Below are 20153 nucleotides of genomic sequence, written 5' to 3'. Positions count from 1 at the left end.
CGGCGCAGGCCACTACGGAGTAGCCAGCCCGCGCGCCGCTGGCTGCGCAGCCCCGCCCCCCACGGCGGCCCCGCCCCCGTCTCCATGGGAACAGCCGCGGCGGCCCGGCTGGCGCGCGGCTCCCCTGCCTCGGTCTCCGCCGCTCCAGGGGCGGGTGGGGTGGGCTGAGCCGGGGCCGCCGTCGCTGCTGCTGCCGCCGCCGGGGAAAGGCCGAGAGCGGAGCTGGTATAGGTCCCTGGAGAGAGCGAGGCCGCCGGGTGGCCCGTCCGGGTCCAGGTTGAAGCCAGGGTGAGGGGCGCGCGGGGAGAGGGCGGCGTGGGTGGGGGAAGGGGTCCCCGGCCTCAGAGAACAAAGGGAGTGAGGCTGGGGAAGCGGGGACTCGCCTCCGCGGCTTAGCTCGGGCCACTGGCCGCGCGTTCGCACCTGTTGTGCGCGGGCTGGGCCGGTCGGGGCTTCCTGGCCCGGCTCTCAGCGCCCCCGCCTACGCGCATTGCCGGAGTTGGGTCCCCGCGTGGTGGTGGTGGTAAGCCGTGGTCCGGCCATGGGCGTAGCCCGGGGACGGCGACGCGGGCGGGGGATTTGCGAGGCACGACCTGGGGGCGGCGGCGGCGGCGGGAGAGGGCAACGCGGAGGCGCGGGAGGGCGTAGCCTCATCCGTGAGCCCTGGGCGGGCCCCCTCCTCCGCAGGGCGTGCGGCTATGTGAGCCATGAGCGCGACGTGGACTTTGTCACCGGAGCCGCTGCCGCCATCGACAGGACCCCCAGTGGGTGCGGGCCTGGACGCAGAGCAGCGCACGGTGTTCGCCTTCGTGCTCTGCCTGCTCGTGGTGCTGGTGCTGCTGATGGTGCGCTGCGTGCGCATCTTGCTCGACCCCTACAGCCGCATGCCCGCCTCGTCCTGGACCGACCACAAGGAGGCGCTCGAGCGTGGGCAGTTTGACTACGCGTTGGTGTGAGGGGCTCGGCGTCCCGGGCCGGCCCTTAACTGTGCCTCCGAGGGTCACCCGGGCAGGGGCACCTCCTGGCCAGGACTGCGCTGAGGATCCTGGCCCGGAATCCCCAGCCCGGGGCCCGGGCGTTAAGAGAAGCCCCGCCCCCCCTTAACCCCGCCCATCTTTCCCCCTTGGCCTGGCCGGAGTCCCGCCTCGTGCCTTTATTTGCCCTGCCCCTTCTCCGCTGCACTCTGAATCCCAGGTGGGAAAAGGATTCCCGCACCGATCCCCGTCTTTTCCAGCGTGTAAGTGGCTCTGCTATTGTCCTGCCTGTGGGCATGAGTGTCGTGTCCTTTCCTGAAAGTGGGGACACTCCTTGTCCTCCACACCTCTGTCTTCTGACCATCCTCAATTTCACCGTGATTGAGTGCTGAGCCCCTCCTTGAGCTCCGGCCCTAATGGCGCTCTTTCGGGCCCACGGGTTGGATGGTTGCTTCTAATAATATCCTGCGCGGCCTGCCCCGGAGAGGGACCCTTGACGACCCATTGTGGCTGTTGTGTCCAGGATGTGTGGAGCCTTCGGTGGAAGAGGAGTGCGGGGCAGGCTCATCCCCGCCCCAAACCTGGGCCCCAGTATGGGTCAGCGAGCCCTTCCTCATGCCACCCTCCGTCCCATCGGCCCCCCTGCTTCCTCCCGCTGCCACCCTACCCCACCTCTCATGCCTTTTCACTTCTCCCTGCCAGAGCGATGATGATGATAATAAATACTATGGAGCGCTGACTGTGTGGTAAGCAGCGTTTTTACTCAGGGCCTCCTTTTCCTAGCCTATTTGCTCTTCGGTATGGTGAGAATGAGCTGGGCTTTGTTAGCATCCCCATTTTACAGGTCAGGGGACTGAGGTCCAGGCACTTAAGGACTTGCTGTTAGCTTCTTGCCTCATGTTCAGCTGGGCTGGAAGTGGAACCCAGGTCTGGCTTTTGCATAACCTTAACCCAGTTCTCTAGCTTCAGGGGGAGACATTTACTGTCTTGTCCCCCAGCGCCAGGCACAGCTAAAATAAATACACACCTCTTTCCCTCGATCTGGGGAGATGCTGGGAGCTGTGGATAACTGGGATGGGGTACCCTCAGCCAACCTTGGGGATTATCCCCAGGAACCACACCTGCAGCCCCAAACCTTCTGGGCCTTGTCCTTCCTTCCCCCATCATCAAGTGTGCCTTGGAACCAGTGGGCCTGGCACTGTAGGCTATGGCCACTGAGTAGGCTGGCTGCGCTCCACTGCTGGCCCAGGAGATGTGTTGTGTGCCCCAGGGGAGCTGTGTGCAGTGTGTGGGGAGAAATGAGTGTTTCTATAAAAGGAAAGCTGTGTGCAGGCACAGGCTTGCCAGCAGACAACCTGCCCCCTCCCCGGCAGCTAGTCAGGCGTGGGAGAGGGAGCACTGTGGGAGGACACCTGGTTACCCCAGACCGGCCCTACTCCATGCCTGCAGGGCAGGTGTAGTTGGTGCGTGGAAGCCCAGCAACACCCCCAGGAATGTGGGATCTTGGGGATTGACCAGGACTTGATCCCACTCCTCCACTCAGCTTTGCTCCTCACTTTCCTCCTAAGGCCCCTCCAACTCTGCTTCTCTCCTCCCCTCCTAGGGTTTTCTGAAGCTCTAAGGCCACTTCTGGGGACTCACTCCCCTTCCTCTGGCCTCCTGCTGCTTGGGGCACCTCACCCCCAACTTAAGCCTTCCAAAGCCCATGGCCTTGTGCCTCCAGGTTGGCGTCAGTATTCTCTGCTGCCTTCTACCTTCCGCGTGTATGATGTGACATTGCCCTGCTCTGAAAACCTGTCTGACACCTGTCTCCCCATAAGCCCTACCCAACCACATCTGTCCAAGACCCACCTCCACCCGGTTGCCAAGGGGATCCTCATGGCCAAACTAAGGTCATGCCAGGCAGCAACTGGTGCTGGTGACTGCACCTTCCTCCCTGGTGTGGCCCCCAAAGTACACATGACCCCAGGTAGATGAGAACTTTATTAGAAGCCATAGGACACCCGAGGAAGAAATGAGGAGCCGGCAGTGGTGGGCATTGAATAGAGGGGAGTGAAGAGGGCTCAGGGATGAAAATAATGAAAACCTGGACAAAAGAGGGCATGTGAGGAGGTCACAGTATGGGGGACCAGCTCTGGCTCTGCTATCTGAGAACAAGGAAGCTGGGCTTGGCAGGTCAGTTCCATCTGTCTGTCCAGGGGTTCAGGATGCTTGTCTGTAGAGTCCTGCATCCCTATTCTCCATTAACCCAGTTGCCTGGCCATCCCCAGGGGACCCCTGCACAACTCTAGTTCTGTTTCTGAGATCCCTGACATGTAAAGCATCTAAAGACTAGACCACATTGAGCACCATGTCAGGGACCTTCTAAAATAATCCTCATGACAACCTAGTGATGGCTACAAAACACTAAGGGCCAGATTAGTTCAGGTGTTCCTACCACCTGCTGTGCCCCTCACCTTGTAGGGGTGGCTGCCTGGCCTAGGAGCTCCAGGGGCACCAGGAATGGGTTCAAGGGGCAGATCCCAGCTGCTTGCCAGGCTGATCTCGGTTCCCCTGGCGTGGCTTGCTCAGGGGCATGGGGGCTGGTCTGGCTGGGCTCCTCTGGCCCCTGGGAGCAAGCACTTCCATTCTCAGCCCCAGGTCCAGGGCTTCTACCAGAGGGACTGGGCTGTGGGGCCATCAGGTGAGCATATGTTTTAGTCATATGCTCAATCAAAGCTGTGCAGGGCAGGCGGGGCAGCTCCTCAGGAAGCGACAAGAGCAGGTCAAGGACCACAGCTGACTCTGGTGATAGATGGAAAGGGAAGGAGTAAGGGAAGTCAAGACCTGCCACCTAGGACCCCTGTCCCATACTCCCTGCCCTCCCCAACTCCTCTCACCAGCTGCTGAGAGCTCTGGGACATGACCACTCCGGGAGCAGCAGGATAGGTACTTGTAAATCTTCTCAAAGTCCATGGTGATGTCTCCCTCAACAGCAGGGCCATTTGGGGATTTGGCAGGCGTCTCAGAGGCAGGACCAGGGGCCTCTGGGGTGGTGTCCCCCTGCCCTCCAGTGATGTTCAGGATCAGTGACTTTCCACGGGCTTGTGTGGGCTTGGGGGGCTTGGAATGCAGGAGACTGACAGGTTCTGTGGCTGCGATGGTGAGCACCTGGCAGGTGGAGCCAGCAGAGAGGAAACAGGAAAGTCCCCCATTTCCCTCTGCCCTGTGGGGCCTGGGCTGAGCACTCTACCTCCCCAGCTTCCCAAATCTTCCCCCCAACTCTGAGGAATGCAACGGATAGAAGATGGACTCCAAGACAGGACCACCACGAAAGATCAAGGTGTCTAGTGCCTGGTCAGGGGCACAGAACTGACAAAAGGGCCCAGGACCCAGGTCCTCTTGCATGCTAGACAAGTGCTCTACCACTGAAACCACGTCCCCAGTCCCACCTTACTTGGGCTTATATGTACAACCTGTCTCCTGGGACAACCCTGATGGCCTGGGGGTCCAGCTGTACCTGGGAGAAAGCTGCTGTCAGGGCTTCCTCCAGTGGGCCTGTTATCTTCTCAACTAAATCCATCCATACCTGGGTGAAGTCCAAAGGCACATGGTCAGCAGGCGTCAGACAGCAAGGGTCTCCCAAGACCTGACCCTCTTGGGGGTCCCCGCTCCCACAGAGGCCAGCCCTGAGAAGCCTTGCCCTGCCCACCTGCCTCACCTCTATGGGGGCTGGGGGCTCCGCCTCTCTGCGTTTTGGGCCGCCTGGATGCACCCTCTGAATGGCCTCCCGGACCACTCGGTCTTTCAGCTGCTGGAGGAAGGCCCGGATCTGAGGGGAAAAGAGCAAGCCGAATGGGCCCGTTGAGTTCAGGGATGCAGAGGAGAAACGAAGTCCACAGCCTTGCCTACTTCACACGCAGCCACAGCTCCCTAGCCTGCGCGTGGCCCGGCCTCGGAACCGCGAGGCTCTGCGGGGACTCCGGAAGAAGGCCCCAGAGTGGGAACAGCGAGGCAATAAAGATGTAAGGGCCAGGCTTGTTCTGGTTCCTCCTGCAGCCCAGAGCTGCCCGGACGCTGAAACTGACCTCTTCATGTCCACTCCACCCCATTCCTGACTGTTGCTTCCTCCTCATTCCCACTCCGTCTAACTGCGACTTTTGCCAGTCTCCACCGCTTCTCACTCGGAGTTGGTCCCCATCTCCGTCTCTCCTCGCCCCGCCCCTCAGCCTCACGCCAGGTCCCAGCCTTAGGGACAAGCTCGCCCCTCAGCTTCACGCCCCGCCCACCAAGGGCACCCACTGGGTTTCCAGCCTAGCCCCACCCCTCAGCCTCACGCCTCCTCGCCCACACTTCCAGCAGGGGTGGACGCGTCACTGATCGCGGCAGCCTACCGCGGCCCCGCCCACGCCCTGGCCCCGCCCACGATCCACCTTCCACGCCCATACCCGCACTGGACTCACTTCAGCCTCGCTCCGGCCCCGCAGCTCCTGGGCCAGCTCGGCCGAGTCTGGCTCTGGTTGGCCCCGCCGCGCCTGCAGTAGTCGTAGGAGCTTCCGCTTCTCGCGGGGGCTCCAGGCCGCGGGGCCGGTCACCTCTCCCAGATAGCGTGCCGGGGCCGCTCGTCGCCGCTGCGGTGGCTTCATGCTACTGAGAGGCGCCGGCGCTCTAGGACCGCTTGCCCGGAGGGCGGGGCTACGGAAGCCGCTGAGACCAGAAAGCTCCGCGTCGCGAAGGGCGCAGATGAGGGCGTGGCTTCACCTTGGCGAGCCAAAGGGAATCTCCTTTGGGAATGATAAGACTGGCACCAGAATTGAGACGGGGACGACTGAGACCCACGTTCCGCGTTTTATCTCATTCATGAACTGGAGCCTACGCTTTGGATCGCGTGTCCTCTCTATATTCCTGAACTAACTTATAAAACTCCTACTTTGTGTGCTTTCCTTCCCGAAGATGGGTAGGCAGTTGTCTGGTCGTGGTCAAAAGCCTGCACTGTGGAGTTGGGTAGCCCTGGGAACCTTGAGCGAGTGGCTTAGGCTGCCGAGCCTCAGTTTTCTCCTCTCTAAGCCGGGGCTAATATTCCTACTTTTGTTTATGCGCAGGGGAGGGAGGAACTCAGAGAAGGAATTCTAGACTTGATGGATCCTCGGAGGAGGGTGGAGTCCAGCTCAGCCAGAAGACCCGAGCAGCGGCAGAAGGTCGAGGATGGAGCTAAGGCAGGATCCGGGCGATGATAGTGGACAGCAGAGACGGTCCGGTTTGGGGGAGAGCGAAGGATTGCAGAGTGGAGGTGGGAGAAGGCGGAGCTTATGTTAAACTTAAGATGGCAGTGTTGAGTGTTACTTTCTGTTTGGAACGAATCGCCCTTGACTCCCCAGCACAAGTGTGTATGGGCATAGGATTCTGCCCAATCCCCTCCCCCGCAAATTCTAGTCTCAGGTACAAGCCCAAGCCTGTCCCCCGCGCCGTACGCACACACTGACCCCACTAGAACTCAAGCGGATCAGTCCAGAAGTTTATTTTGAGCTTAGATGGGAGCGGGGGTGGGAGGAAGGGAGGAGAGAAGCACAGGGATCGAGGCCCCAAAGTGTTGTGTCCAGAACTGCGGATCAGGTCCTGGAGAGCCTACTCCTGAACCCATGGTTGGGTGCCCCTTGCAGGCAAGGCTCCATCGCTGGGGAGGAGTGGAGCAGGCTGAGCGAAGGTGGGGAAACTATACGCACCCCCTTCCTAGCAGGCATTGGCCTTATATCAGTTTGTGTGGCGGGGAGAGTGGAAACTGGGTCTGAATCCCAAATTCTCCTTGCCTAGTACCTGTCCAAGGCTTGAGGACCTTTCCATCCAGACCCCACAGTCCACCTCAGTGACCCCAGTCCATGAATTCCAATCCCGGCTCCACCAAACATTATGACCTTTGGCAAGTTACTAGACCTCAGGGCCTCATTTTCCTCGTCTCTAGTGGGGATTATAATAGCCACCTGAAGGTTATTTGAAAGATTAATGTGTGTAAAACACTCAGAGCCATGCCTGCCGCTAGAGTTAGCTCTGTGAAAGGTCATTATCGCCTTCCTTCTCCAGCTGTTCCTCCAGATCTCCCCCCCACACACACACACTTACCTGCCTCACTGGGGCCTCCGGGGCTGAGGGCCACTGGGCGAAGCTCTAGTTGGCTGGCTTGGGAGTGGAGGCGCTGGAAGGAAGAGGCTCCTGAGCCAGGGTAAGAGCGCCCCCTGGGGGGAGCTTGGGGCCTAGCGGAGGCAGATCTAGGAAGCCTGAGGCCTCGCAGGTCTGGACACGGGGAATAGGCTGGGAGTACCTGAGTGTGCGCAGACGAGGCCCAGCCCGGCGGCCAGGGCGGCGCCCAGCACGAAGGCCGCCAACACCAGCGCCACCACAGGCGCGGGCTCCAGGGCCCCCGGGGCCGGCGCGGGCGGCTGGGGAAGCACGGCCCTGCCCGGGAGGCTCTTGTGCGGCCCTGTGGGAGAGTGCAACGCTAAGCCGGGGCCCAGGACGCTGCTGTGCTGCCCTCCCCGGCCCCAGGGCACCCGGCGTGCTTACTGGGGGGCGGCCGCGGCACTGTGACCACGATAGGCTGCGTCAGCGTGTGCAGGTGGGGGCTGTCGGCGCCCAGGCTCTCGCCGCTGCCGCTGCCAACGCCCACGCATGCCTCATCCTGGGGCAGACACTGGCGGGAGGGAGAGAAACAGGGACGTCAGGTCGGCGGTCCCGGGTCTGGTCCTCAAGTCTCTCTGAAGACACCTAAGCACCCGGTGCGGAATAATCCCTGCGACTACGGAGACTCATCGGGGAGGATTGCAAGTTTGAGGCCAACCTCAGCAACTCCGAGATTTTAGGGCCGGGGCTGTCGCTCAGTTGTAAGGCACCCTTGGATTCAATCCCCAGTAACCGCCCCTGGGGGGGGGGTAGCCCCTAAGCATCCAGTTCCCCACGGCAGCCAGGAGGCCACCTTTAGACCCTCTAGAAATCCAGCCCTTAGGGTTCCAGGCCCCACGGGAGAAGATGTCAAATGTCAGACGCTCTAGTCTTAAGATCCGGCTCTCAGCACCTAACCTGTGGAGCCCGACCTCAAGGGCCCACAGATTGGTCCCTTTGCAGGCTTCTGAATCCAGAGGGGATTCGGTGTCCATTTCATTTCCCCCACGAGGAATTCTTCAGGTCCCTGGGGGGGTCTCCGCATCTAGCGCACCCAGCCAGAGAGAGACCCCAGTTCCAAACCCCTGCCCTCACGGGATTCTTGCCCCAGATCCCAAGAGACCCTAACACCCAGATGCCCAAACCCCGAGGTGCTTTTCTCTGGCTGCCTGAGACGCTTGTGCTCCCAGAGGGTCCCCAGCGCCCAAATTTCCGGCTTTACTCTCCGCACTCGCAGTTTCGGCGGCGAGGTCAGAGCCTCCCGCGTCCGGCGGACTCCCTGGAGGCGGCGGCAGCGGCTCAGCTGGCAATGCAAGAACTGCACCGAGGCGTTGAACACTGGGCGCAGCCGGAAGCTGAAGCGTGCGGGGCGGGTCGCATCGGGGTGCGACGGTGGCGGGAAGGCTACCGAGGCGTCAGCAGGGCAGCCCCCGCTTAGCAGCACCAGAGCAGGCCCGGAGGCCGGGCGTGAGGACGGCGTTACTGAGCAGCGGTGCAGGGACAGGCCCCAGCGCAGGGAAGGTCGGGCCAGGGCCGCCTGAGGGACAGAGGTGCCATCAGGGTCGCCCGGTTCCCGCCTGTACCCACCTGCCCTGGGTGCTACCAGGGTCCGCACCTGCACGAACACGCGGCTATCTGCCGGGACCTCGAGCGGCCCCGCGCGGCGCGGGAAGGCGTCCTCGGCGTCAGACAGCTCCAGACTGAAAAGGGGCCTGCGCAGCCAGGGGCCAGGTCCCCCGGGGAACGGGGGCGCTGGCGGGAGCGGGAAAAGGGCAGCACAGAGGAGGAAGACGCATTCCCTTAAACCCTCCAGGAAAGTGTCCCGACCTCCTGCCCCCCACCCACTGCCTTCTTCCGAAAAGGGACCTGCTTGGCTCTGGTCCCGGATTTCCCTAAATTCTCTGACTGCGGGGAGTTACTAAGACAGCCCCCGTGAGCCCCGGAGCTTAACAGCCAGCCGTCCAGGCAGGGCGCAGGGCTACGCGCCCCTGGGGAGACCTCTTTCTCTCCCTCTGCAGAGCGGGGCGGAGGAGGGACAAGGAGCGCCTGGTGGCGGAGAGTCAACCGGGTGAAGTCAGAGGTCTCTCCCTTCATCCAGGCAGCTCGTTAGAGATGTCGGTCGTATTGTTCCCCAAAAGGTCGGTGCAGTCGCCAACGGGAAAGTGGTGACAGGGGTGCCCTTCCCCAACGCTTTTCAGGGCACACAGTCCAGCCAGACGGCCAGAGTCTGGGGTTTTGTTTGTTGCTTCTGGCTCTTTGCTCCCAGGCTGAGGGCAGCAGCAGCACAGGACAGCAGAAAGGGGTTTCTATCCTGTGACCCTGCACACACACAGTACCTTCACAACGTTCTGTGGGGTCCCTGTCAAATACAATCTGCACACCCACTTTCAAAAAGCATTTGTAAAGAAGGTTCCACTCCCCCAGCCCTGATCCTCATAGTGGCTACTGGGGCTTGTGAAGATGGCCAGCCTGGACAGAGCCAGACCCCCATCGCCAGAAGCAGAAGTCTTGAAAAGTAACAACAGGGGAATGAGAGCGTGACCCACCCAGGATGCCCGGAGCCTCTACATACCAATCGGCCCACTAGGCAAGGGGGAGGTCCCTGGGAGCAGAGCCAGCAGCAGGAGTCTGATGCCCAGCATGCTGCACTGGTTGAGGTTGGAGCACTGCAGGGCCAGCAGCAGTGGCACCTACTTGGGCTGTTCTCAGGTCAGCAGGTGGGCAGGCAACCCTGGCCTTGGATGGGCTGCCACCCTGGAAAGCAGGGAGCGGGGGTGGAGGACTGAGGGTTGATACCAGAGCTGGTGTCCAAGGCCTGCAGGGATTAGGGGTTTCTCTCTTGCTTGGCTCCAGATCACTGGGGAGAAGGGGTACCTGTACCTCACAAAGACCACTTGATACTCAGTGAGTCACTACAAATACCCCCTCCCAAGCTTGCATCAGTTTCCCCTCAATGCAGGGGTCTCATCCACCTGAATGGCGCCCCTCCTCTGGCCCCTTCCCACCTCTCCTTGCCAGGTCTTACCAGCCCCATGACACGACAGACTCAGAAGAAAAGGGAAGGGTTTTATTCTCAAGCTTCTAAGGATTTACAAACGAGGGCATTTTATTTTAAAAAGGAACAGGGCAATACTGGTGGCCTGAGAAGGGGTTCTTGGGCCGGTGGGCTGGGCCAGGCCACCCCAGGACCCTGCCCACCCGACTGTCCTCTGGTCCAGAGGGATGGCTGGTGACGGAGGGGAAGTCTTGGGAGGCAGGAGCGACTCCCCGGAGCTCCCACTCAACACTGAAGGGAGGGCATGGGTGGACACACACAAAACAGAAAATAAAGTTAAATAAAAACAAACCCAGGCAGCCCAGCCTCAGGCCTGTGCTGGCTGTGAGACCAGCCAAGGGCCCTTCCAGCTGCCCAGCTGCCGAAAAGGCAGGGGCCAGGCCTGTTGACCCCCGCCCCCATCCCCTCACAAAGGAGACGAAGGTGCCTTCCCTGGGGGCAGAGAGAGGGTGACTTCTATTTCGTTTTAAACATGCGGCTTGTGTGAATATAATAGTGTAATGAGTCAACAGACAGGTCAGAGGCCCGGCTGTCTAGGCCTATGCTGCTTCAGCTGTGCACAGCCAGGTTCCTCACCTTTGGTGTTGGTTGGTTTATGTTTGTGATTTAATTTTTTTTTCTTTTTTGTTTTCTTGTCCACTTGATTTGCATGCATCACCAACAAAAAGAAAACACACCCATCCTGCTCTGGCTGCTGCGGTGGGCTGGGGGCAGGGCACGCTGGCCCAGTCCTTCCCCATCCCAGGCCTCAAGGTGGCCTGGGGGCTGGCCAGCTCCAGCGGGCAAGCTGAGGGTTGCTCATGGGCTCGACACTCCCACACCCTGGCCTGCTCTCCCCTGACACTCCAGCCAAGCCTATCCCTGTCCCTGTCACGTCCTCAAACCTCCACATCTGCTCCCTCTGCCCTCAATCCTGACTTCCTCCTGCCCTCCCCCAGCTCCCTGGCCCCACTCCTGCCTTCCAGCCACCTCCCTGATGCCCGCTGCTCCCTACTACACCCTTCACCACCTTCCCTGAAGGCCATCCTGCATGGCCAAGGCCCCTTGGGCTCCCTCCACTGCCTAAGCTCTCAAGTTACCCCCAAGCTGCGGCCAGCCTCCAGCCTCAAGGGTGGAGGAACCCCCAGAGCCCGTATTTGGCCTCTTTGGGCCTGGGACCCACGAGGAGCAGTAGCCCAGGCCCCTTTGGCTCAGCCCCCAGTCCCAGCCCCCCCAGTGCCAGAGAGCAGTTGGAGGCCCCAGCACAAGCAGCTAAACATGACTTTGGTAAAAGTTTCTGAAGGTACCGACACACCCCATGAGGACACACTCTCCTCATCCCCCTCCCCCCAACACCCCACCAAGTACAATAAAATACAATAAACTCCAAAAAGGACCCCCTGAGATCAAAGAGAGAGAGAGAGAGAGAAAGAGAAAAGAGAGAGAGAAACCAGTCCTGGTCCGGCTGCAGTCACAATGACCACTCCGCCATCCTGGGGTGAGGACTCAAGGAGACCTAGGTAGACCCAGAGCTCCCACAGAGGGGTGGGGTGCCCGAGCCCAGGCTTGAGCCAGGAGAGAAGCAGGGGACTAGAAGGAACTGGGGAAAGCCAGACAGGGACAGAGGAGTAGAGAGGAACAGGGCAGAGACACATGGAGAGCAAGCACATGTGGGGGGGGGGGGGAGGGCAGGTGCTGGAAGTGTGGGGTGCAGATGTGGGAGCTCTCTCCTGGCCCCTGGGGGCTGCCCAGCCCAGAGGTTTCGACTGAATAAATAGCGAGTCTGCTGGCGGCCTGCTGTCTTCCATTCACAGTGTCTGTCACCGGACGCACATAGCCGGCTGACCCCGGGGGTGGGGAGGGCTGGGGACCAGTAGGCCCATCTGTCCACGGCTGGTGGGCAGGGAGTCAGGGGTGATGGGTGTCCCCTACTTTCTGTCCTCAGCCCTCAGTGGCCGTCCAGAACCCAGGTTTCCCCTGGCGGGCAGCTGGGTGGCCAGGTGGGGAAGGGGGGCCTATAGCCATGCCCCTGGCCCCTGTGGGGCTGGCAGCCACCGTGTGGCTACCTGAAGAAGGGCAGGTGGTGTTGGCTCAGGACTCCACTAGTCCGCGGTGACTCTGTCTTCGCCATGACATCCTTGAACCAGGATGCCACATCTACCTCGAGAGTCTCATAGCGCTTGATGAAGTTGTGTTCCTGTGGACCCGAGGGGCGGGGCTTAGGATGAGGGGTCTTTCCTCCAGGCCTTGGCTTAGGGTGGGGGTTGGGTTCCCAAATGGCAGGGCAGGGCCCCCGTACTTACAAGTAGCTTATTATACTTTGGTCTCTTCCTGTGATCTTTAGTAAGGCTGGAGGAAGAGGAGGAAGGGGAGGGAGGTGAGAGTCTGGTGGGGCAGGCTGGGCTGCCTCCCCGCGTGAGCCCTCTCTGGTGAGCCAGGGGTCTTCCAGATCTGTTCATGGCTGGGACCTGCCAAGCTGTGTATCCCTGAAGTCTCCCAGCCAGGGCATATTGTAAGGCCTGGCCTGGGACCTAGAATTAGAATGGGAGGTCCTACTAGAGAGTTGGGTGGGCTCCCAGGAGACTGGTGCATGATTTCCTGAAGACTTTACTCTCCTTGCTAAGGTAGAGTGTTTAGGGCTGCTGGCCCCGAAGCAGCACCATTCATTCACAATATCCTGTGGCAAAGCCCACTGACCACCAATTACCCACTGGGCCAGGTACCAACAGGTCCAAACCCAGCTCATGGTTCTGTACCAGCTTCAACTCCTGGCACAGCCCCTGGTTGTAGCCGGCCTGAAGCTGCCAAAGTACCACCCCTGGGTGGCCTCTCCCTCCTCTTCCTACGCCAGCCTTCTCTAGCAGCCCTGAGCAATGGGCCACACCTGGCTTCCTGAGGCCTCCCAGAGCAGAAGGGCAGGGCAAGCAGGGATGCTCACCAGTCTTTGACGAAGGACTGAAAGTCCCCTGAGAAGCCCATGTGACCCGGCAGGAGTGGGGGCTCTTCCTGTAGGACTTTGGTGAGGACCTCAAAGTCCGTCTTGCAATTCTTGTAGGGGAACTGTCCGGTTGCCAGCTCCACCTGACAGGGAGACAGGCAGGGCTGGACTGGCGGGGAAGGAGATCCTGCCCTCCTTTGCTTCCTTACTCCCAGCCTGAGGGTGGAGGCAGGGTCCCAGCTCACCAATGAGATGCCCAGGCTCCACACATCTGCTCGGATGTCATAGTCAGGCTTGGTGGGGTCCGGGGGGTCAATGCGCTCAGGCTACCAGGAGGGAGAAAAGGATGCACCTTCAGGATAGGGGCCAGTGTCTCAGACCCCATTCCACCTTCCCAGCTCCACAGGCTCCCAACTCACCGCCATGTAGGCAGCACAGCCGGCACTCCGTGTTTTGGCCTTGGAATCCACCAGGCGGCCGCTGATGCCAAAGTCACAGAGCTTAATCTGGCCCCGCTCATCCAGCAGGATATTTGAAGGCTTGACATCGCGGTGGATCACACCATGCTTCTCCTTCAGGTAGAACAGTGCCTTTACGATCTGCAGCATGGACAGCAGAAGACTCCTGTGAAGGGGGGACATGGCCTGGGGCCGTCAACCCAGTCACATGAGCCCTGGCCTGCAGCTCACCGCCACTGTCATCTTGCCCAGGATCCGCTCAGGGATGGGGCCCTGCATCCGCTTCTTAAGCTTCTCGGCACATGTGCCCATAAGCTCCATGGCGATGAAGACATCTGTCTGCAGAGGGAGGGGTGGCACATGTGGCTTGGGGTGACTGTGCCTTCCTGTCCACCCCAGTCATGCTCTGATCCCCAGGGAAGAGGACCCTGTGGGGGCAAAGGGCACCCTGAGGCTTCCCCATGGGCCAGGCCAGTCAAGAACCTGCTCACATTGGTGATGAAGGTGCCGAAGCACTGCACAATGTAGGGGCAGTCGTGGCTCTTGAGCACCACGTCCAGGTCCATAAGGATGCGCTTGTTCTCTTCCTTGTTTCCCGATCGTCGCATTTGCTGCAAGAAGGGATGGCCAGGAGGGAACCTTAGCACCAGGGACACAGAGAATGAGACAGAGGTCCAAAAGGCAAGGACTGCACTCACCTTGACAGCAATAATGTGGCCTGTCTTCCGGAAACGCATCTTCCACACCTGGCCGCAGGTGCCACTGCCCATCTCACCCAGGTTCTCTAGGTCGTTGATCTCTGCCTGATAGCGCTGGCAGGTGGGAGAGGGAACAAGGCTGGAGGGTCCCCAGGGCTTGTCCTCCCACCTCCACTCCCCTGGCCCAGCCGTATCCTACCCTCCTCCACCCCCTGCCCTCCTCCACCCAGATGCTGAGCAAGGGAGGTACCTGGCCCCCAATGGTCAGGTAGCCCGTCTGCTTCATGATCTCCTGCAGCTTCTGGTCAATCTCGATGCTGGGGACAGGGAGCAGGAGTTGGTGAAGGGGTTCCTAACCAACCTGAAGCAACCCAAGCCTGCACACCAGTGTTCCCCAGACTTCACCACCCTTTCACCGGGGCTGGCACAGCAACACTTCCCATGCTGCCCTGCTGAATGGGCCCTGACCCCCTGCCAGCCTGCTCTGACAGCTCACCTCTCCATGCTGCGTGGTGTGAACAAGGTTGACGGGAGCCCCAGCATGTGGCGGGGTCGGGCAGGGGGCGTGGGGTGCTGCGGGGAGCTCTCTGAGGACGGTGAGCGGCTGCCCCCATCGTTGGCCAGCGGGAGCTGCAGGGCTGGGGGGTTGAGAACCAGAAGCAGGGAGGGGGTCAGCACCCAGCTGGTCTCAGCTCAAGGCCTGACATTCTGGGGATTGGTAGGGACCCTCATCTTCCCCTCCCTCGTACCCTTCAGCCAGGCTGACACAGCCACCTGCCCTGCTGGCTGGGGCCATCCTTAGGGTGCCTTCTCCTGGCCCCTGTCCTAGAAGGATGGGGTAGGCTGGTGGGAGAGGGTGGTCCCCAGAGGCTGGGGGTTTTTCCAAAGTCTACGATAACGAAGAAGTGAGGTGGGGACCTGGTAGGGACCTGTGGCCAGGCAACCTCCCTGACACATCCCTTTCTCCCCTCCTCTGCCAGGAAACGGGCCCAGAGTCACAGTGCCCACAGTGGCTCATGCGAGGATGGACTACTCCCCTGGACCAGCCTGGGCCCTGGCCCTGCCACCAGCACTGCATTACGCAGCCAAACAAGAATGAGGTAGACCACCCTGGTGAGACAGTGGGCACAGGCCCCTGGCTTCTTGCTGCCTTGCCTCATGTTCTGCTCCAGGGTTAGGGAGAGCCACCCTCTGGCCAGCAGGTGCCTCCCAGTCAAGCCTACAGAGCTGGGGCCAAGGGGCCAGGGGCAGAACTCCAAGCTGGGCCTGTAGGCCTGTACCCTCAGGGAAAGGAGATCTGGGTGGCACAGTTCCTCCAGAGGCTGGTAAGGCTGGGCAGGGTTGGGGCCAGGGCCAGGGAGGGGATTTGGTGCTGTCCAGTGGCCTGCATGCGGACAGCTGGGGCATGCTACAGGCAGGCGGGCAGGCAGGCAGGTAGGCAGCAGGCACCCAGGACGGGCAGGCAGCATTACGAGGTGGGAGGGCAGGAGACAGACAGACAGACAGGAGCCAAGACTTAGGGCCCAGCTGTATAGAGGAGGCACTGCAGAGACAGGCCAGAGAGGGGCCCAGGACAGCAGAGCAGGTTCCCTGAGGATAAGGGTCTCCCTGCCTGGTTTGTCAAGGGGTGGGAAGCAGGGGTTGGGAGGCCAGTGTGGCTCCTGGACCCTTCACACTCCAGAGGACCTGGTGCCCCAGAAAGGTAACAAGCTTGCTTACCTCTGGCAACTGGCTATAAGAACCCTCCAAGGGTCACCTTCCCAGGAAATCCCAGAGCCTGCCACTCTCCCAAAACCCGCCACAGATGTCCCTCCCCTCTTCATATCCCCTGCCTTGCCATTTGGGCCCAATGACCAATGGGCAGAGAAAGACAAATATGCTCCAGTTGTCAACCGGGCCCTTTCCTGGCCCTGCTGGCCCAGGACCTTGACCTTAGCCAGTGAGAGAGGGCATGCAGAGGACCCTGACTCAAAGTCCAACAAAGGATGCAGGTCCTGCCAGAGCCGTGAGGGCACTGCTGGGGCAGCACTCACTATCCTCACCTCCCATTGCTCATGACTGCACAGACTCTGATGTCCCTGTGCCTCTGCTCCGTCCTGTTACAGTCCTGATTCCTTGGTGGCACCTGAGGGTACCTGTGTTCCCTCACATTCGGCTCTCAACCCCATGAGCTGTCACTCTAGGAACCACACAGGTCTTGCCCCTAGAGCTATCTGGGCCCCCTTTGTCCAGTATCATCAGCTCTCTGGGGTGAGGACCATGCCCCCAGGTGCCCTAAGCAGTCCCCTTCCCTGAACAGTCCACCAGCCCTCCAGGGCTGCCACCCCCAGAAAATGCAGCATGGTAGGAATCTGAGGTGGGCTGGAGTGGGGAAGGAAGACACACGAAGGCCTGAGAATAGAGATCACAGAGGGGGTGCCACGTGGTGATGTGGACAGAGTAAATGCAAGAGGGTGAGAGGGAGAGGGACGGTGAGAATGAGTGACAGAAAACCAAGAGGAGCCTTAGATGTGCAAGCCATCAGCACAATATGCACACACACTCACATGCAAGTGCACCCACGTGCACACAAACATACACACAACACAGCATGGCATGACCTCCCCACCACATGCAGACAGGCAGAGCCAGCACCCCCTTTCCTCTGACACATCTGCACACACACACAACATTGAGAACATACAACAGTCCCACCAGCTACACGCACACAACCACCTACAAAGCAGACCCCACCTCTGCCAACACAGGTGCTCTCTCCTACACACAGGGCCACACCATACCCAGGAACCAGCACAGCCCAACTGCCCATTATGTCTACTCCCAAACATGCTGGCACCAGAGCAGGGACATCTGCAGGGCTGTCCCCTTCTGCCTCTTTCCCTGACACCTTGCTTAAATCCTATCTTCTCCAGCAGCTTTTCCTGAGCCAGCCCATGCAGAGCCTGTCTCCCAGCTAGAATGTTCTCCCTAACCAGGAATGTGTTCATTGTCCACTGATGGCTCTCCACTGCATCCTCAGTTCCACAGGGCAGGGACTGGGTCTGTTCTGTTCACTGCTGTATCCCTGGTACTGAGAGCAGGCACAGCACACAGGGGCAATACTCATTCATCCAATTATTGAGATGGACCAAACAGGCATAAAGCACTCACCTGGTCCCACATTCTCCATTATACGCACACACACATGTGCACATACACATTCACTCACCCCCTCAGTGGGCAACAGACTTTCACTCATTAGGGGAGCCCATTTCCTCCTCTAGGGAGTCCAAACCTGAGCTCAAGAGGAAGGAGGGAGGGATGAGAGGACAGAGGAAGATGGGGCTGGGCCCACACTGCTCTGGTGGACTCAGAGAAAGTAAGAGTGAGAAGAGGAGACAGAACATACACATGAAGCATGGGGCTAGGGGGATGGCATTCTGCGGCCAGGGCAGCGGTTAGGTCAATGGTGCAGATGTCCAAGCGGCGATGATAAAAAGGCTGGTACCTGCTCGCTGGGACGGGGCAGGAGCAGGGCTTAGAGTGATCACAATAACTGGATGGGAAAGGAAGAAAAAAAAAACAACACCACGATAAATCACAACAGAAATGGCCGATTTGTCCAAAAGAAAAGAAATCAAATCATAATGAGGAGGAGGGGAGACGCGAGGCACCGAACTGCAGAGATGGGTAGAAACTGACAGAGATGGGAAGGTGGGGAGGATGGGATGGAGCTGACAGACACAGACACCTGGGGGGCACTCCTTGGGTCCTGCCCGCCATGGGCCTCACTGGGCCTTGCTCTGCACTGGGAACAGCCACTCTTAAGGTACCCTGGAACCCATACCCAATCCTGTCTCATTCATGCTGGGGCTGGATACAACAGTCCTGCAGGACCCAGCAGGGACCTTACTGGTCTTGGCCAGGCTTCCAGTCCCCAATAACATCCAAAGACAATATGTTCACCTCTGGGATTTCTCTGGACCCCCAAGAGATTCCCCAGGGAGGAAACCGAACCAACCCATGTCTAAAGAGGATGGATGGACTCTAAATAGGGACTGAGGGAGGGTAAGACTTGAAGGTCAAGCGACAGTGACCAGGGAGTAGACAGAATTCTGATAAATCAGGGGGTGCCTTCCTCCTCCTGTCAACCTGACAAGGAATTATATAACTTCCAGGGTCATACCAAAGAGGATATGACAACTTTTTTTCTTTTTTGCTAGGTCAAAAGAGAGACAGAAAGGGTCATCATGAGGAGGGGGCCAGTCACAGGGTCCATGGGGAGGGAGAAAAATCCAATTTCTTTTAGCTGAAAAGACTTGGGAGATAGGTATCTGTGAAACACAATGAGAAGGCTATACTATCCCAGGCCAGGTGTGTGTGAAGGGTTGGGAAGACAGCTGTTGATCCAGGACAACAAGATGCCAGGGAGGAAGGCATAGATCAGAAAGGAGGCATTTGTGTACTGGGGAGCTAGACCTACCCAGTTGTCCAGGCCTGGGGTGTGTGTGTGTGTGTGTGTGTGTGTGTGTTGAGGGAAACAGTCATTTGAATCCAGAAGACAGTCACCACCCTAGGAGATGGTGTGTATTTCCAGAGGGTAGGACATCTCACCAAGAGAGTGGCACTGAAGTTAGTCACAGGGGCATGGGGAGGCCTGTTTTATGTGGGAGGGGGTCACTGAGCCCAATGACAAGGTCATCCCAGGCTGGGAAGACAGGACCACCTGATATAGTCATGGTGTCAAATGGGAGAATGGAGTTAGAAGGATTATATGTGTGTGTGAGGGGTGACCTCGGGTGTTCCCAGGCCAGCTATGTGACTATGAGTGTTAAAGGATTGTCAGCTAAACCCAAGGCTGGACAGTGGACTCTTGACAGTCACTGCTACAGAGGGACTGACGGGAATCCTTTTGGGACATGACCACGTTTGCCGGGGGCCCGGATGGGATAACAGTCGCGTGGGTACGGGTGTAGTTCAGTGCAGGTGACAGATACTCCGGTGACCGCGGCGATGGGGGCGGGTCAATGGGTACGGAGGCCTGGCCTGCGGCCTGGTAACTAGCTCCCAGACCCCCAAAGAAGGAACCCCCAGGCCCTGGGAACGGCACCTCGGGAACCCGCCGGCCCCACGCCCCCCGGGTCACTGTGACCCTCTCCCTGCGGGCTGACAGCGGGGGCGGGGAGGAGCACAGCAAGCGCCCCGGAAGCGGGGGCGGGGCCTGGTCCCGGGGGCGGGGCCTCCCGCGGCGCGCGCCCCGCCCCACCTGCCCCTCCCCCACGCCTCCGTGCTTACTGGGCCTGGGCCGCTGGGGGCTGATATCCAGGTTGAGGTCGATCCTCCTCCGGGCCTCGCGGTTCTCCTGCTTCAGCTTTGCTTCCAGGCGGGACAGCTTTTGCTCCAGGGAGGACGCCGCCATCTTCCCCGCCGCCGCCGCCGCCGCCGCCGCCGCCGCGCACTGCCGGGCCGCCCGTCAGTCCGGCAGACAAACACCGCACTGCGCCTGCGCCCGGATGACCCCGTCGAGCCGCCGTCTCGCCCTGGACGGCGCATGCCCGCGGCGCGCACCCGCCCTGCCCGCGTGCGAAACTCCGCGCGTGCGTATTTAGTCCCAACCCAGGGAGAACGCCTCCTAGAGCTCGCGGCGGGCAACGTGCAACACACCCGCGCACCACTACCAATGGGGTGCGCATGCGTAAATTCCCGAGCGCTCCGCCAAGAGGCGCTGTGTGTAAACCCACGTTTATTTAGTGAACGGTGTGTGGGGTAAACGGCGCACATGCGTAAAGAGGTGGGGACGCGGTCGCGCGCTTGGCTTCTACTGAGCGAGTGCACTAGCTGTCTGTCTCCTGTGGTTGCCGTAGCAGTGCGTTTTCATCTCCTCGCTCTTCCGGACCCGAGTCGGGTCCTGGCAGCCGCACCCTCACGGAACTGGCTTCC

General features: G+C 60.1%; 4 protein-coding genes and 1 long non-coding RNA gene across 8 annotated transcripts; 2 read left to right on the top strand and 3 right to left on the bottom strand.

The window, feature by feature from the left end:
• Positions 1-130: 130 nt before the first annotated feature.
• Positions 131-1690, top strand: CTXN1 (cortexin 1). 2 transcript variants are annotated; one of them, XM_081288294.1, is made up of 2 exons: positions 131-288; positions 688-1690. In XM_081288294.1, the coding sequence occupies exon 2, from the start codon at positions 708-710 to the stop codon at positions 954-956; it is 249 nt and encodes an 82-aa protein (XP_081144420.1). In that variant the 5' UTR covers positions 131-288; positions 688-707; the 3' UTR covers positions 957-1690. The 2 variants fall into 2 exon arrangements, with proteins under 2 accessions (XP_081144420.1, XP_081144421.1); XM_081288295.1 differs by having other exon boundaries at positions 152-276.
• A 1252-nt stretch (positions 1691-2942) lies between these two features.
• Positions 2943-5753, bottom strand: SNAPC2 (small nuclear RNA activating complex polypeptide 2). The gene is made up of 5 exons (XM_081286875.1): positions 5417-5753; positions 4675-4785; positions 4474-4542; positions 3854-4124; positions 2943-3758 (listed from the first exon to the last, which is right to left on the bottom strand). Exons 1-5 carry the CDS (start codon positions 5597-5599, stop codon positions 3427-3429), a joined length of 966 nt encoding a protein of 321 aa, XP_081143001.1. The 5' UTR covers positions 5600-5753; the 3' UTR covers positions 2943-3426.
• A 19-nt stretch (positions 5754-5772) lies between these two features.
• Positions 5773-6280, top strand: LOC308644993. The gene is made up of 2 exons (XR_014021131.1): positions 5773-5910; positions 6056-6280. It is a non-coding gene; the product is annotated as an uncharacterized lncRNA (long non-coding RNA).
• A 197-nt stretch (positions 6281-6477) lies between these two features.
• On the bottom strand, positions 6478-10029 carry TGFBR3L (transforming growth factor beta receptor 3 like). Its single transcript, XM_081287609.1, has 7 exons — positions 9679-10029; positions 8722-8858; positions 8338-8643; positions 7512-7638; positions 7270-7428; positions 7071-7143; positions 6478-6627 (listed from the first exon to the last, which is right to left on the bottom strand). Exons 1-6 carry the CDS (start codon positions 9746-9748, stop codon positions 7076-7078), a joined length of 867 nt encoding a protein of 288 aa, XP_081143735.1. The 5' UTR covers positions 9749-10029; the 3' UTR covers positions 6478-6627; positions 7071-7075.
• Positions 10030-10159: 130 nt separating this feature from the next.
• MAP2K7 (mitogen-activated protein kinase kinase 7) lies at positions 10160-19653 on the bottom strand. 3 transcript variants are annotated; one of them, XM_081287601.1, is made up of 12 exons: positions 19509-19653; positions 17722-17769; positions 14731-14872; positions 14485-14551; positions 14235-14348; positions 14028-14147; positions 13768-13875; positions 13498-13677; positions 13324-13404; positions 13079-13221; positions 12444-12489; positions 10160-12337 (listed from the first exon to the last, which is right to left on the bottom strand). In XM_081287601.1, the coding sequence occupies exons 1-12, from the start codon at positions 19630-19632 to the stop codon at positions 12203-12205; spliced, it is 1308 nt and encodes a 435-aa protein (XP_081143727.1). In that variant the 5' UTR covers positions 19633-19653; the 3' UTR covers positions 10160-12202. The 3 variants fall into 3 exon arrangements, with proteins under 3 accessions (XP_081143727.1, XP_081143728.1, XP_081143729.1); XM_081287602.1 differs by lacking the exon at positions 17722-17769; XM_081287603.1 differs by lacking the exon at positions 19509-19653 and having other exon boundaries at positions 17623-17761.
• Positions 19654-20153: the final 500 nt, after the last annotated feature.

Source organism: Spermophilus citellus (genome assembly GCF_964194105.1).
Source record: "Spermophilus citellus genome assembly, chromosome: 3".
In the NCBI taxonomy this organism is placed as follows: Eukaryota; Metazoa; Chordata; class Mammalia; order Rodentia; family Sciuridae; genus Spermophilus; species Spermophilus citellus.
The sequence above is the reverse complement of the archived record's forward strand: the minus strand, read 5'-3'. Positions and strand labels throughout refer to the sequence as shown.

Excerpts from the sequence above, each read along its gene's own strand:
- CTXN1 (XM_081288294.1), top strand. The coding sequence starts at position 708 with ATGAGCGCGACGTGGACTTTGTCACCGGAGCCGCTGCCGCCATCGACA.
- MAP2K7 (XM_081287601.1), bottom strand. The coding sequence starts at position 19,632 with ATGGCGGCGTCCTCCCTGGAGCAAAAGCTGTCCCGCCTGGAAGCAAAG. Across the intron at positions 14,148-14,234 it reads GCCACATTATTGCTGTCAAG|CAAATGCGACGATCGGGAAA; the intron begins GTGAGTGCAGTC and ends CCCTTCTTGCAG. Across the intron at positions 13,222-13,323 it reads GGAGCCTGGGCATCTCATTG|GTGGAGCTGGCAACCGGACA; the intron begins GTGAGCTGGGAC and ends TCTCCCTGTCAG.
- TGFBR3L (XM_081287609.1), bottom strand. The coding sequence starts at position 9,748 with ATGCTGGGCATCAGACTCCTGCTGCTGGCTCTGCTCCCAGGGACCTCC. Across the intron at positions 7,429-7,511 it reads AGTGCCGCGGCCGCCCCCCA|GGCCGCACAAGAGCCTCCCG; the intron begins GTAAGCACGCCG and ends ACTCTCCCACAG. Across the intron at positions 7,144-7,269 it reads CCTCGTCTGCGCACACTCAG|CGCCTCCACTCCCAAGCCAG; the intron begins GTACTCCCAGCC and ends TCTTCCTTCCAG.
- SNAPC2 (XM_081286875.1), bottom strand. The coding sequence starts at position 5,599 with ATGAAGCCACCGCAGCGGCGACGAGCGGCCCCGGCACGCTATCTGGGA. Across the intron at positions 4,786-5,416 it reads GGGGCCGGAGCGAGGCTGAA|ATCCGGGCCTTCCTCCAGCA; the intron begins GTGAGTCCAGTG and ends TTTTCCCCTCAG. Across the intron at positions 4,125-4,473 it reads TGACAGCAGCTTTCTCCCAG|GTGCTCACCATCGCAGCCAC; the intron begins GTACAGCTGGAC and ends TCCACCTGCCAG.